Source organism: Kryptolebias marmoratus, linkage group LG4, assembly GCF_001649575.2.
Source record: "Kryptolebias marmoratus isolate JLee-2015 linkage group LG4, ASM164957v2, whole genome shotgun sequence".
Classification (NCBI taxonomy): Eukaryota; Metazoa; Chordata; class Actinopteri; order Cyprinodontiformes; family Rivulidae; genus Kryptolebias; species Kryptolebias marmoratus.
The window spans coordinates 18194039-18209768 of NC_051433.1; the positions used below are offsets into that span (position 1 = coordinate 18194039).

The following is a 15730-nucleotide window of genomic DNA, read 5'->3' on the forward strand; positions in this document are numbered from 1 at the left end:
ATTATCAACATTTTAATGGAGAAAGTCTATATAACTTTGTTGTTTGCTCAATTTGTTCATGTTTTTATGAATATTACTGATTATATTTGCATTCTAAGTTGTAAAAACATTTCATTAAGTATGTTTGTGGTTTTTACAGTAAAAAAACTAAGAAATTTCCACTCGGATTTTATGTTTTTTGTGTGATTGTAGGTCTGTTGTGTTAATACAGTAGGTCAAAAGTAAAATATTACTTGAAATTCACACTTGGGAGATTGTGCTGAAAAAAATGACCCCAAACATGGCAGGTTAAACCACTTTTAGGGTGAAATATAAAGCAAATTTAAAATAGTCCAAAAAACGTCCAGTTTCACCCTAGACCCCAGAGGGTTAAGGCAGATTAAAATCCGGTAGTAATTCACCTTTTCCTTGTGAGGATTCACTTCCTGTGCGGGATCGTTCAGTATGAGTTTCCTCGTTGCGCCAGCTAGGGTCCCTGAAAACCAGACAAAAAGTTACATTTCTCCATTCACAACACAGTATTGCTGCAACTGCACTTTCACATTAAAATAACACTAAATATGTGAACAGCTTTTACTGTTTAAACCACAAAGTTGTAATAACAACCTCTTCAGCAAAGTGACAATAATGTGTTTTTTATTGACTGATACATCTTTTTTATAACGTCAAAAACAGAAAAGACTTCTTTAGATTTAGAAGATGTAAAACAATTTGGGAATCTTACTACTGAGGGCCAAATCTTCATTTGAATATTGGCAAATTTGGGCTGAAAACCTGAACCTAATTGCAGGATCGTAGTTTCCTGTTCATCTTCTTGTGTTCTTAAATTGTGAAACAAAGGAGAGTTTTAACGCATTGAGACGGCTTGTTGCAACGCCAACAGTAAAACAACTGTGTCGCTCTGCTGCAGCTCCTTTATTTACGTACATTTCTCTTAAATTCCATTCAGCATAAACATCACTTCCTGTAAGGCTACAGAAGCCTATAAGGTTGGCAAAGTAACTCAAATCAAATTCTGAGAAATAAACAAAACTAAACAAAAACATAAAATATGTTTCAAACTTAGAATAATAAATTCAAATTATATTTTAACATAAATGAAGCTTACGCTAATCTCCTAAAGTCAAGCAGAAACTACTTCAGTGTTTCCTGTAGGGCTTGAATACAGCTGAAACATCCAAATGTTTTTAGTCACCCACTAACCTGTCCCTCATCTTTCTTTCAGGGCCTCGGGTTTTGTCCTCCTCCAGTTGCCTTTGCAGCCTCTCTTCTTCTTTCTTCAGCCTCTCCTCCACCTCCCGCTCCTTGGCTGCTGTGTCGACTGGTTTGGCTCCGCCGAAGATGGACGAGGCCCTGCTGCCGGAGCTGGGAGCGACAGATGGAGACGTACCGCCGCTGCCGCCTGTCCCGTCCTCCTCCTTTGGAACGCTGCGAGGCTTCAGGTTTAACTTGGGTCTTTGCTGAGGAGCTTTAAAGAAGACGGAGATAAAATCGTGACAAGTCTGTTCTAGACTTAACGAGGAGAAGTGGGGAAAGTCGTCCAATGCAGCTTTCCTCGTGACACTTTATGCAAACTGAAATGAGTAACTATAAAAGTAGAATTATTCAGATAAACAGAGTAAAAACTCACCTCTCTCCTCACGTCTCTCGTATCGGTCTTCCCGGTCGCCATAGCGGTCCCTGTCGCCAAAGCTATCGTTGCTACCCCGACTGTCATCATAATCTCGACGGAAGCTACTACCAAAGGCACGACGGCCTCCTCCACCACGGGAGTCGTAGCCTAAAAAGAGGGGATACAGTGTTGTAAACAGAAAACACAAATAATAATCATCATAGAGCAGCAGGCCATGAAAGGCAGTCTGATCGGGGTGGGAAGATTAAGGAATTCTAATCTGGAAACTGGAAAGAAGCCAAACAACACGCTACTGAACACGCAGGACCTGCACAACAACTCGCCTCTATCGTAGTCTCTGCGGTCCCTGTCGTCGTAACGGTCTCGGCGGTCCCTGTCGTCGTAGCGATCGCGGTAGCGGTCCCTTCCTCCGTCGTAGCGATCATTATCCCGCCGTGGACCGTCTCTATAACGATCAGACTCGTACCGGTCCCGTGACCCTGCAACAGGACAAGAACGTTACGTGATGTCATCTGAACCTCCTTCACTAAATATGATCTTTCTTACAAAACTTGAGGAGTTTGATTGCTTTTAACTTAATTATACACTTTTTAAAAAAGCAAAAAAGTCTAACAAATATTGTCATAAGATTTGGAAGAAGGAAATTAATGTTTTAAAACTACCAAAGGTGAACTTTATTTCTTTTTTAAAACAGTTCCATCACACACAAGTTTGAAACACTTGAGCATATTCGAGGTCTTCCTCATATTTTGGACAGTATATCTAAGTAGAAAAGAAAAATTCTTACTTTCTCCAAAAGGATCCTCCCTCCTTGGAGGTCCCTCATCGGCGTCTGAGCTCGGTCGAGCTCTCCAGTCACTGTCCGTCTTGTCAGGACCCATGTCTGCCATCCGTCCCCTGTCTCTGCCTCCCATAATTCCACCGTCTCTTTCTGGTGAGCGAAGATGATTCATTCAGTCACTGGAATTCATTGTCTTGAACAGGCCTTGTGTGTGACGTGTTAAAACGTCACTACAAGCGTAAAAACTCCACAGACTCAGGCACTTTGAGGCCTGCTTGGTTCAGAGTTTCAGAAAGCTCAGAGCTGGAGTTTGTTTTAGCTCACTTCAAGAAATTAACTACAAATACTGCTGCATAACTTCACTAGAAACTTTAGTTTAGTACTGCATTACTCCCAGCTTCAGTCAAAGGTTTTCATTTAATGGAGCATCAGCTGCATGTCAAAGCCAATATGCAACAACATTCACTTATTGTGCCACAGCATTTTACTGAGAGCTCAGAAAATTGCTTCCACTTGTGGAAAAAAGGGCATAATATACCACCTTTGATGAAAAACAAAACTGAAGGTTAAGTATAAAGACGAAGTCTCTCAAAATGCCACAAAAAAGATCAGAAATGTACCTTTATCATTGGACTGGCCTGCAATATCAACACGAATCCTTCGGTTCCCCAGATTCTGTTGACACAAACACAGACAACACAATTATTTGTACGCAATTCGATTAAAAGAACCAACTTTTATTTTTACATTACATCAAAATAAAACTAATATGGCGTGAGCAGTGTAATTTTCAGAGGGGCTAAAAAAAAACGAGTTTATTTCTGTTTGTTTCTCTCACCTCTTCATTCAGGCTGAGGGCCCTCAGAAGGGACTCCAGGTCATCAAACTCAGCGTAGCCAAAACCTTTCAGCCTCTCCGGGTTACTGGGTTCACGAGGGAGACGCACTGCACTGATCTGGGAACAGAGAGGGTATTATAAACACAGATTTGACTCGAAACGGGGCCAAAGCTACAGAAACTCAAAGTGTAATATGAAAACTGGGGACACAGTTGGGCCGACGCCACACACTGTGAGACACGAGGCAAACTGTCTTGAAAATACGGGCAACTGAGAGCTTTCCAGCCACTTTCTGTGAAACAAATATCACAACATGTAAAGGCTAAATGAAGTGGAAACAAGAACAAAATCCTATAAACGTCACCTGTCAAGAGTCCCTGCTGTAAATGATAAATTTCCAAAGATTATGTCTGAGATGCTGAGAGTCTCTGGTCAGATAACCAAAGAGCTCAGATGGACAAATATAGTTTTAATATGTTTGAAATGCACTGTAGAGCCTGTTCAAACAAAACGCTAAACAACAGGACAGAGATATAATTTAATTTTTAAACTGAGTGGCAACCTACTGCCCTACATTAACTTGTAACTTGACTGAAAATTATATTTTCAGCATGAAGTATTTCACCATCTTTAGCTGCTGCACAGTCACATAATGAACACCACACAACTTAAAAGGAAGCAAAGAACATAAAAGGCCTCTAAAGACAAGTCTCCATTAGGAAATAAATGTTAAAATGTGACCTATATGAATTAAGACGTTTTATAAATTTAAAACTGTTTGTAATTAAGCACTTGAACGCCCCGTTCCAACTGAGGCACAATGAAAAAACTAAAAAAAAACCTTCAGCTCAGTTAACCTTCAGGTTTGTGTCTACAGCTTCAACGAAAGCAGCTGCATGGCGCGGTCGCCATTTTCAGCGCTGACTGGATATAACGAAGTTGAATTCCAACTGGAAACAAAGCTGTGTTTCTACAGACAACAAACTTGTGGTAACAGCACACTACATCCTTTACGCTCGGCTGTGCGTCGAGTACACCTACTGCCAAGCCGCGGAAGAAGTCCTTTATCAAGTCCTCGGTGACTTCGTAGGGCAGGTTGCCCAGGAAGGCTGTGTATGGCGGGCTGCGGGGCAGTCGGGAGCGGTCGATGTTGGGCTCCCGGGCCGAGCGAGGGGCTGTGGGCAGGATGGAGCGGTCGATGGGTGGAGCCCTGTACGAATCCTCCTCGGTGTGCCATGAAGTCGAGACTGAGAGGATGAGAAGATGAAACTAATTAAGTTTATTTTAATTATTTGACTTCAAGCTCCTTGTGGTTGTCTTTCAAATTGTTAAAATGGGCAAAAAAAAGGCTTTTAATAAATCCTGTTCACATGCATTTAATGCAAGAAAGAAAACAAATTTGAGAAGCTCTTAATGTGCTGCTCATTTCATCATGTCAACCACGTTTTGGCTCCAGTTCGTACAACCCACTGTAGACAAATTGCAACAACTCTGCCTCTGCATGTCAGCTTCCCCCCCCCGAACCACAAAGTAATTTCAAATGAACAGCAGGATAGTAAAACGACATGCAGCTAGTCGTAGGAATCATAACACAAGGTGCTGCAATGAAACAAAAACTTAAATATGCAACTAAAAAAAAAAAGGTAAACCTGTTCAACTTTCAAAACAAAATGACATTCAGGCTGACACAAAGCTAGTAAACACAATTCACTGTCACATGAAATTCATATTTTTTTTAAAGTAGAAAGATTTCTTTCAACTAAAACTAATCGACGATAAAAGAAGAGCCGTCTCTGCAAAGCTATTATTTTTCAGACTTACTGTAACACTAATGAAAAGCTCTAGAAGCAGCTGCACAACAAACATCATACAAAGGGAGGAACACCAGCAGTGCAGACTATTTACAGTGGGTGTTTATGTTTGGTGTCCATGTTAATCTTTTATTTTAGTTACACTGAAACCGACATGTCTGAGAAGACTAATAAACTCGTTATAGTTTGAAACTTAATAGATGTTCATGTGACATTTTCCTTTCACCGAAACGGCACGACAGCCACCCATTTTACATCCAGTCATGCGTTCGAACACATGTTGACAGCTAAACCAGATGGACTGAATTCCTAAATGTGTTTTCTCATTGAAAACAGAGTTCAAATTTATTTTAAATCAACTATTTATTATGTTAAGAGGTGAATCAGATGAGTCACGCCCCTGTCTTGAAGAGTGATTCTGAAGGGTTTTTTTTTGTTGTTGTTTTCTGCACAAACAAATTAAACTTTCAGCGAAAAAGTCTCACAATCGAAGTGGGAATTAGAGGCTGTGCTTTAGACGACGTCTCTGCCCTAACCAGAAGCAAGGATATGATTTAATCTCAGGGATATCTGGGATACAATATCACACTTGGAAAGAAGCCGGTCGTCACAGCAGCTCACTGTGTGCTGGCTCAGACCAGAAACAGCTGGGAAATTACAGCTTTTTAATCTTTACCAAATGAGATGGGATTTCCCATAGTTGTTTTCTCTTAAAAATTAGTCTTCTTTATAACGTGTACTGGTTTGAGTTTTTTTAAATTCAAAGCTTCTCATGTAAAGAATAATCAGCAATGGAAACCAGGCAGGTGGTAGCACTTAAAAAAAAAAAAAAAAAAAAGGATGGGAAGACATCCTGACAGAGCTGTTCCTGGGGTTTAAAAACAGTATTTCACTGTTCTGCATCTGAAATTGAATTTTGATTATCAAGAAAACTGTCGAGATTAACATCTGAGCGGGCTCACCATCTCCGTCCAGGTCGTCGGTCTCGTCGGCCCAGCTCGTGGACTTGGGCGGGTAGCTCGGCGGTGCGCTGCTGCCTCCGCCGCCGCCTCCGCCGCCATCTTCAGCCAGGAAGTCATTCAGAGTGAGGGTCTTCCCCTTCTTATTCTTCTTCTTAGCTGCAGGAAAGATGCACAGACAGGATACGGTTAGTTACACATATAGCGGTCCTAAAAGCATTTATAAGCGCGCAGAGCGGGTTCCCAAATTGCTTTAAAGTTTAAAACACACACAAAAAAAACTGCCTCGTATTCACTATTCATAAGAGTCAAAACTGGTGTTACACTCCTCTATCTGATCGGATGTCTTTACTCGAGTAAACAGCTGCTTCTCTGAGATGGCTAAAATTATGACAGTGAAGTAGTGGCACGCTGTCCAGCTCCGGCAGATAAGAGGGGACCGCAGCGTGACAGATAAAATCAGACAAATGTCCAACCGTCGCTGTCGCTTTTCCCGCTCAAGGTGCTGAACGGAAGCCATCCTTTTCTAATGATCAAACTGCCTTTTTACAACAAAGTAACAACAAAAAAAATCCTCAGTCTGTGCCAATCGTGTGCCCATTTAGAGCTGTGATAAAAATTACAACAAGGCCTAAAATACAAGTCTGACCAGAATCAAAACTGCTTTTACCTGAATAGAAATAATAGAACTACTATATTTTTATTAATATACCTAATGTCATTTCACTGCAATCTTTCACCTGAACGTAGAACTTAAGGTGATAATATTTGTTCCTACTGGCTCAAGTTGCAAATTTAGCCCCGAAAATCAAACACTGAGACCACCTGGAACACGTTCATAGAGATGCAATTTGCTGAATCTAGAGGAAAAAAAAGTGACAGTAAAACACAGAAATGTCACTGAGTACACTCACACTAAAGTAATACCAACCCAATATTAAACTTATGTTAAAAAGGTAAAGGCATTAAATGAACACAACTAAAAAAAAAAAATCACCAATTACAGCAGACTGAATGGCAATTATTTATTCATAAATTTGAGTTGTGAAGGCTGACAGCTGCCACGGCTGCCCAATGGGCTTCAAACCACTTGGAGAACAGGTAGGATTTGTTTTGGTCCTGAGGCTGCAGAAGAANAGGGGCGGGGGTGGGGGGGTGGGGTTGTACGCCTATAATAAACTATCAGCAGCGTTGTTCTAAGATTGTGTCTCTTTCTGAGAAATAATCTGGAAATTTGAAATTAAAAGTGCCTGAGAAGCCTGTACAATTCACTGCAAACACTCATTTATGCCCATGTAGACTGCTGGTCCATATCTAACTGACTAAATAATAATAATAATAATAATAATAATAATAATAATAATAATAATAATAATAATAACAGGTTTAGGAGGAAGAAAAAAAAAGCAGAAAACAATTTTTTTTAAGTTTATTGTCTCAAAATCCCATCCTGTAGCGGTGTATGAGCATGCAGAAAGCCTTTAAACTCAAAACCTGACGTTTTAAATGAGCCAAAAGGTAGCATTATGGTAATTATATTCATTTTTTAAATAATCTATGTGATAAACTGTTTGAGCTATGTTTAATAAAAATATCAGGCATTTATTTTGTTTTTATGGAAACAAACAACAAAAAAGGGGAAATTTAGGCCTGGAAACTCGTGTTGTCCACATTTTGTTTTCTTTAGACCATGCCTTCCAAGACCAGAAATACACTAAAATGAAGTTTAATAGTTTCCCTGACTTCTGAGGATAACCCAGCCTGGGAGGCCAGTTTATTGGCCCGATGGTCGCTTTTGTCTCCATGTCTTTGCGGGCTTAGTCAGCAAAGATCTGCTGACGGGGTGGGGGAAGAGTCTCCCTGCTTAGCTGGCTGCGTTTTAGGGCCTAGCTCACGTCGCAGCGTCAGGATCCAAGTGCGCCATCAGCGGTGCGGGACTTAGCCGGCTAGCAAACACGGCTCAAAGTTGGGAAGCCGAGCCGAGAAAGAAGTGTTCCGGATGCGACCCGACAGGGCCCCGGCTGCCGCCCGGTTTAATCAGACGCCGGGGAGCGACGCCACACACGTGGGGGAGCCTCTTCAGGCGGCTCCGGACCCTTCAGCTTCAACCCCTCCTCCACGAATCGCGCTTGCGCCTCGGCGCTCGCCCCGCCAGGAGCGCCACGGCGGAGCTTCGCCACTGACTCACAATGTGCCGCCAGCCGTGCGCGCAGTTAGCGACATTTAGCGGCGCTTCTCCGGCCGCCCCCGACGCGCTGGAGCAAATACACCCGACCGCCGACACGCCACGTTGTTTACAGAAACGGCTCGTGCGCGAATTTGTAGGCTGAAACGCTCGGATCGGAACAAGTCTTTCATTCGCCTTCTCCCAGCACCAGCTTCGCCTTTAGCGGGCAAAAACAACCGATGGACGGACGCGCAGGCACGAGACACCGACGCGGATCGACAAGCAGACAAAATAGCAACCCGAACGTTTTATTCGTTCAACTGTCCGGAGATATAACCCCCTGGAATTCCCAATAATCGACCAAGATTGATCACCCACATAAACCTCACCTGACGCCGCCATGTTGGAGAGCGAGTTCGTTGAAGTTCCCGGATGAAGGCGTCAGAGGTTTATCATCGAGAGCGCGCATAGCGCCGTTCACGGGCCTCTGCCTCCTCCCTTGTTTACTTCCTGACCCACATCTGCTTCAGGGCTTCCTGGTGTTTCTGTCCTGTTTCCCCCTGAACAGGCTGCAGTTGTCATCATTGACAAGTTAATCAACTTTTTTTTTTAGATAACTCCAAGAAAAAGTCAATTCTGATACAAAAACCCCCCTTTGGCCCAGAGTTGATAATAGTAATAAAAAGTGACAAATCTTACTTTGTTTTTTCTTATTTTTTTCTTGCATTACGACATCAGATTTTAAAGCTGCCCAATGTAAAATCACTCTCAAGAGAAGTCTTTTCACAACCCTAATGTTTGTTGTCGAAAAAAAAAATCTTGGATCACTCAGCTGTCATTTCATATTTTATTCTGCTGATGCTAAATTAACAATGATCTAAGGCTGCCTGAGACCTTGATGTATAAGTGGAAAGGCATATCGATCAGCTGACTGATCTATACAGACTTCAAAACCTGTCTGTAACATTTCTGCCCTTTTCAAACATTTGATTTATTATATTGCTGCCTTTATCAGTCTGTTGAAGCAATACTTTTACATTTATTTCCGATATTTGCATGAGTTTAAAAAAATATTATTGAGATACAACCACATTTCCTGTGAAAACAATAGGAAATTAAACAGAAAAGAATAATTTTGCAAGTCAAATAGAAGCATAAAATACAAGGGAATATTTATAATGCAATATCTGATCAAAGAGTTAAATAGTTATAGGGTTTTATACACGGTGAAACACAGTGTGAGCAATTATTTGATCAATTTTAGAGCTACTGTTGTATTTGTAAAACTGCAAATATTCATTATTATTAATGCTAGAAAAAAAGATTGTGATCTTGCAGCTTTCAGGCAGACCTGTCACTGCCTGGGCTCAGAAACAGCTCTGAACATGTTTCATCCTTTTTGTTAACAAATAAAAATTAAACATCTGTCATGAAAAATATATTTTCTGGGCCCAGTGAGGATTGAGGAGGAAAGCTGAGAACTTAAACGTCGCTGCGCACATCATGATGGTGGGGGAGACCAGTACTGTTTATTGCTGAGCACCAGATTTACAGCAACGTGCTGCCATCAACACCTTTTTGAGGGGGAATTTTGTGTATTTCAGCAACAACATGGCAACCCATTCTTTTAACGCTCTTGGTGAAAGGTTCAGGTAAATGTAAACTCAGTTACCTAAATGCAACTCATCACATTCTGTTGTTACAGTCTGTGTTTAAGGCAACAACCTGTTTAATTATTCTGAAAAGCAGATCACGTACCTCATGAAGCCCAATCCTTCTCAAACATGCGTGCTTCTTTTTGACTATAAAAAAATGTAGTTTAGATTTGCAGAATTACAAGGTCAGAGCTGATTTAGCAACTTCTGTAAATAAGAATTCAGGGAGCTGCTTAAAGTGAAGCTGAAACAGCTGAATTCAGATTACTGGAAAGTTGTAGGAGTCATCTGAGTTTCTTGGCTTGTTTTAGAAATATCCTGCCTCCTACTGGTCAAACCTTGGTAAATGCACCTTTTAAGTCAAATGAATGTAATGTAATGATTTTATGTGACAAATCTTGGACTTTTTGTCACTCACACATCAGCGTTTGATCAAAACAACAATAATAAAAAAGCAGATTTGCAAGTATTCTCTGTGGTAATTCAGAGTATTTAAAATGATTTTAAAAATGTTGATATCTTGAAATATCTTGTCAACAAAAATCATATAATTTAATAAGATGTATGCACATCTTTTGTGGTGGGCAATGTCTGTGTATGTTAATTAGTCTGTTGGTCTGTTAGCAAAATATCTTCTGAACCACTGGATGGATTTTAATTAAACTCTCAGGAAGTAAAAATTCGATGTACTTCTACAACTGATACACATTTGGAGTCAACCTGAATCAAGATGGCCACCTCAGCTAATCAACCTTAGCCAACACATAAATGGCTATTGTCAGTCAATTTTACAGATATTGAGCTAAACTTTGGTGTGGTAGTAGCTGAGAGTCATCGCCATCACATGCTCTGAGCGTTTACACATCAGTGGGTGATAAGCATTCCTTCCAGAAAAGTCAGTTCTTATATTTTTTAGTGTTTATCTATTGAGCATTGGTTTTTGTTTATATGACTTAGCATGCAATGTTAAAAAAATAAATACAGTAAAATTAATACACAGAAACACAACTTCATGTCAACAACTGTTTTTATTTATTTCTGTCAAGCCAGACACTGAATGTGTTTGAAACTTCCTGGTTTCATTGTTTGGTGGTGTGCCTTAATTTAGAATTTCTTTAACTTTCGTAATTTTCACGTGTTCTTGGTATGAAACCTTCTTTTGGGTCATGGGGCCAGCTCATCAATTGTTTTCCATGATTGAGGGTTTTTATGGTGATTTTGTCCAAATTAGCTCATGGCCTCCAGCTCATCCACTGCATCCTGGAGCCTGTATGAAACACAAATGGAACATTTTTTTTTGCTTACTAAATTTACAAAAGAAAAACTGCTGAAGTCACCATTGCTTGCTGAGAATACGGCCTCGGTCTATTCTTGACCATTCAAAGCAACTCTAATTTTTTCCCCTCCCTTTCATATTTCTTACCTGAAGTCTCCCCCATCCAGCAGGCTCTTATAAGTGCTGATCTCAGCCTCTAGTTTCATCTTCATGTTGAGCAGCGCCTCATATTCCTGCGTCTGTTGCTGTATATTTGCGCGCAAGTTGCCGAGTTCTTCCTCGAGCCGCAGAATGATGGTATTACACTTGTCCATTTCAATGTTGTAGCGTTGCTCTGTGCTGTGCAGTGTGTCCTCTAAAGAGGCTTTCTGATAACAGAGTAGAAACAAACTCAAATGAAATGATAAAAATAATTATAATTTCTTTTTTAAGAATACGTATTATAAACATTGGAAATGTAATTACATAGTTCTTATTCGAAGATGGGACCATTTCATGTTTGTGAATAAAATAAAAATGTATTGAACAGGTTTGAGATTCTTACTAAGTTCTGTTGCGATGCGAGTTCAATTTCCAGGGTTTGGATCTGTCTGGTTAAGTCACTCTTCTCCACCTGAGCCCCCTGGAGAGCCTCTGTGTTTTGTGAAACCTGGACCTGCACGTCTGCAATCTGACAGAAAGATAACAAAAAACATGTTGAGCAAACATGATGGTGTGTTCTTTACGCTCTCACGTCCTTTCAGCCCCGCGTCACCTGATTTTCATGCCAGCGTTTGAGGTCCTCTGCGTTCTTCACAGCGATCTTCTCGTAGTTTGATCTCATGTCCTCCATGATCTGGGACAGGTCCTGGCCTTTAGGAGCGTCCACGTCCACTTGGACGCCTGACTGAGAGATCTGATTCCTCAGCTCCATGACTTCCTGAGTGATTGTAAGAGGAAACGACAGACTTATGACCAAACATTTTGGGTTTTACTCTTATTTTAGTTCCTTGCATTTTATTTGCAATGTTCCCTGAGTTTAGTTTGTTAGCTTTCTCCGACCTTTGCCCTACTGTGTGAAAATATTATCCCGACCTTGAGAAACTCTTATCATCTCACTCTGCATGTGGAAAAAAGAGAGGTTACGGTATTTGCATAGTTTCAACTCTGGGAAAGTCTTGTTGACTCCGCTGGGAGACAAAACTAAAAAATATCTCAAGCAAAACAATTGCTTGAATTTTACCCTGTATTTAACAGAGAAAGTCAGATTGTAATAAGGTTACAGAGCTGTCGGAAGAGTCTGGACTTTACTAATCTTAAGTCAGAGAGATTGTGCACAAAAGACAATAATTCAAGACCATTTTCACCAACTCATAAGTTATGGTTGTTTGTAAGTTCACAAACAAACCCAAAGGAACTTCCGTACCTAAAGGTCTCTCTCAGAGTGGATATAGTTATGCTACACTCAATTTGCCAAAAATAGTTGGACCTGTGAATGACATCACATCCAACTTACAGCTTCAGAGACCTCTGTGGGATTTACTAATAACATCCATGCTAGCTACCATTTGCAAAACAAAGTAAAAAATAATGTATTTTTTTTTGTCCAGACAGCAATATATTTACTAACAGAGGTTTTACAGTATGTGCATGACTAATCTAATGAGACATTGACTTTTTCCTGCACCTCTCATCACTTTTTATACCCTCAGCAGCCATATTGGATTTTTGAGGTCATTGCTGGTTAGACATGTCCAACCTCAAACAAAAAGTTAGAAACTCCACTTCACAAGGCTTTTCAATTGATTTTTCAGACGTGGAACTCAGAAGTTTTAACTTTTAAAGATAAATTAAAAGCATCTGTATCATCTGGAGAACGAACGACGAACACGGCGAGGCTTCAGGGGACGTCGCTGCTGGAATTGAAGAAGAATTTATGTGACTAGACTGAGGAAAACCTTTTTATTTTGAGTTAGAAACATCATTTTTTTCAGTTGTGTTATTCCATCTGTCAGACAGAGTGGTGGTAGTATTATGGTTTGGGTATGTTTTCCGTCATTTGGATCAGAACAGCTCGTTGAGATTATTGAAACAAGTACGTCTGAGTAAGATTCACAAAGTCTGTCAAAAGATTCAAAGTTGTCTATGCAGAAAAAGAAAGCCCACATGGTTTAATCAAAGAATGGAAGAAGAATAATGTCACTGTTTTCAAACTACCTCGTCAAAATCCCACCAACAAGCTAAATGTTCTCAGTTTTGTACAGAACTGATCAAAGGTTGCTAGAAATGCACAATGCAGACAGGAAATACATTTGCTTCTAACTGATCTTGTTTTTTTATGTCATTGTATTGTTTTATTTCATTAAGGCCCAAAATGTTGAACTCACTTCCTCGTGGTTCCTCTTCAGGTAGTCGAGTTCCTCCCTCACAGCTTCCATCTCGCTCTCGATGTTCATCCTGTTCATGTTGGTTTCGTCGAGGACTTTCTTCAGCCCAGCGATGTCAGCCTCCACAGACTGCCGGATCGCCAACTCGTTGTCATACCTGAAGGAGTGAAGGAGCACATATCGCATTACAGACGCCATCTGCTCCCACCCTCACTGGGATGAGAAGTGCAAAGTGGCACAAAAAAAGTATTTAACAACCTTTCATAAGAATACTTGAGGAGAAAAACAAAACACATACTTTACTCTGAAGTCGTCAGCTGCAAGACGGGCGTTGTCAATCTGGAGGACAAAGCGAGCGTTGTCCACTATCTTATCAAAGATCTGGACAAGAAAACCCACCGGAAAGATTAAGAAAACAGTTATTTTTTGGAAAAACTCCTACATAAATGTATAACTTGATGGCCTCAAATGATGCTTTGCAGGTAAAGTAGGTTGTTTTGAACAAAAACAAAGCCCTAATTTCAGTTGCATAAAAGGGAAACACGATTGAATCCATGGCAACGTTTGCTCATAAAAGAGGAACCATAAACGGAAGAACAGGAAGACATGATGTCCCTGTGCCAAGATAGAATCTGGTTTGTTTTAGTGTGGCTGTAGATATGGATTTCCTGTCTGTTGCTGTCAATCATTCCTATCACTGAATGAGTTTCTGTGCTCAGAGACGGAGGCATTCTTTATGAGTGACTGAGAGCTTCTGTGGTCGCGTATCCTGCCACAATAAAAAAAAGGGTACATATTTGTCCTCTTTGTGTGTGAACAAGTGGCACCATCAATGTGTCATTGTGCCACGCTGAAGTTCTGGACTCGGGGGAAAGAATGTGACATTTGACTCCCTGGACTGAAGCGGATTGTTTTATAACCACTGCGCACATCTGCGTGCTCTCCCCCAGCAGTGCGGGACCAGTTTTTTTTTTGTGTGTGTCTTTTTACCACACATCTGTTTCCCATTGGGGCCCTCCTACGCCAGGATCGTTATCCAACAAGCGCTTGGAAATTCTTTTTTACGTTCGCTGGTTGTCTGAGAGTTTTTCATTCAGCCCCTTGTGATAAAAAGCCCTCGTGTTGGTTAGTTATTGAGAGGAGGAGGAAGTCCGGGCCCGTTTGAGGCCCTGAGAAGTTTTATAGAAGCAGGGCTGGCGCTTGGCAACCACACCCTTCATTCTCTGCCTTGAAATTTGATAACTTTGAAAGGAGCATTCTTATTGTTAGGCATTTTTGAGGCTACAAGGATACTGTTAGGTCTGTATTTGCAACATGCAGTGATTGTTATCACCACATATACGGGTTCCAACACATCTTTTCAAGCATGCAAAACCCTCTTCTTTACTGTCATGACTTTGTATCAACCAACAGCCACAGCAATATTTCAAACATAAACTTCCACGTTTTCTTGTTATTATTAGTTCAGTTTCTTACCTGTTTGCGTAAATCCTCTACGATGGCTTCATACTTGCTGTAGTCTTTGGTGTCGGACCCCCCTCTCTCCAGGACCTCCCTGATGTTCATCTCCAGCTTCTTGTTGGCCTGCTCCAGGGTCCTCACCGTGTCCAGGTAATTGGCCAGCCGGTCGTTCAGGTTCTGCATCGCCCCCTTCTCGTTGCCCAGGATGCTAGAGCCGGAACCGGTTGCGGCAGACGCACCTCCAAAGCCCACGCTCACGCCACCCCCCAGCGCGCTGCTCAGCTTGAAGGAGCCCGAGGAGGATGAGGCCGGAGCACCTGAGCGCAGGGATGATGCAGAGGTCGAGGAGATGCGAGCACCGTGCCCACCGGCACCACCGTAAATACTGGCAGCTCGGTACTGAGGAGCTGAGCGGGTCATGGAGATCCGGGCAGAAGGTGTCTGCTGCATGCTGGAGACTCTGAAGCTCATGCTTTTAAATGGGATTAAAACAAAAATGAGAGAGCTGTGGAGATTCAGTGCTGGCTGACTTGGAAAGAGAGGCCGGGAGGGGGAAGTGGGGAACTTATAGTGCCGCCTCTCTCCTCCAGTAACAGCTGGTCTGTCAGACCCTGCCCACTGCAGCATCGTCCACTCTTTGTTTCCTGATTCTTCTCACTGCTCTCTGATTCCCTCAGTCACTCTCAGGTTCCTCTTTTTTTAACTTACATTGTGTTTTCTGTCACCAAGGAGATGTGTGAAGCATGCAAACATGTGGCGCAACAAACCACAGACACAATTAGT

At 41.4% G+C, this 15730-nt stretch overlaps 2 protein-coding genes across 3 annotated transcripts in view; both read right to left on the minus strand.

The window, feature by feature from the left end:
* eif4ba (eukaryotic translation initiation factor 4Ba) overlaps window positions 1-8693 on the minus strand; it is a 13589-nt gene extending 4896 nt beyond the window's left edge. Inside the window, exons 1-10 of one of the 2 annotated variants that reach the window (XM_017422901.3) lie at window positions 8579-8693; window positions 6026-6181; window positions 4294-4499; window positions 3253-3369; window positions 3035-3089; window positions 2421-2564; window positions 1957-2112; window positions 1631-1780; window positions 1204-1468; window positions 402-475 (exon numbers count right to left, since the gene is read on the minus strand). In XM_017422901.3, coding sequence (XP_017278390.1) covers window positions 402-475; window positions 1204-1468; window positions 1631-1780; window positions 1957-2112; window positions 2421-2564; window positions 3035-3089; window positions 3253-3369; window positions 4294-4499; window positions 6026-6181; window positions 8579-8591 — 1336 coding nt within the window. In that variant the 5' untranslated portion in view covers window positions 8592-8693. The remainder of the gene's footprint in view (window positions 1-401; window positions 476-1203; window positions 1469-1630; window positions 1781-1956; window positions 2113-2420; window positions 2565-3034; window positions 3090-3252; window positions 3370-4293; window positions 4500-6025; window positions 6182-8578) is intronic. The other variant, XM_017422902.3, reaches the window with a different exon arrangement.
* A 2160-nt stretch (window positions 8694-10853) lies between these two features.
* LOC108239889 (keratin, type I cytoskeletal 18) lies at window positions 10854-15493 on the minus strand. Its single transcript, XM_017422921.3, has 7 exons — window positions 14963-15493; window positions 13785-13867; window positions 13487-13643; window positions 11875-12039; window positions 11665-11790; window positions 11268-11488; window positions 10854-11111 (listed from the first exon to the last, which is right to left on the minus strand). Exons 1-7 carry the CDS (start codon window positions 15416-15418, stop codon window positions 11072-11074), a joined length of 1248 nt encoding a protein of 415 aa, XP_017278410.1. The 5' UTR covers window positions 15419-15493; the 3' UTR covers window positions 10854-11071.
* Between the last annotated feature and the right edge of the window lie 237 nt (window positions 15494-15730).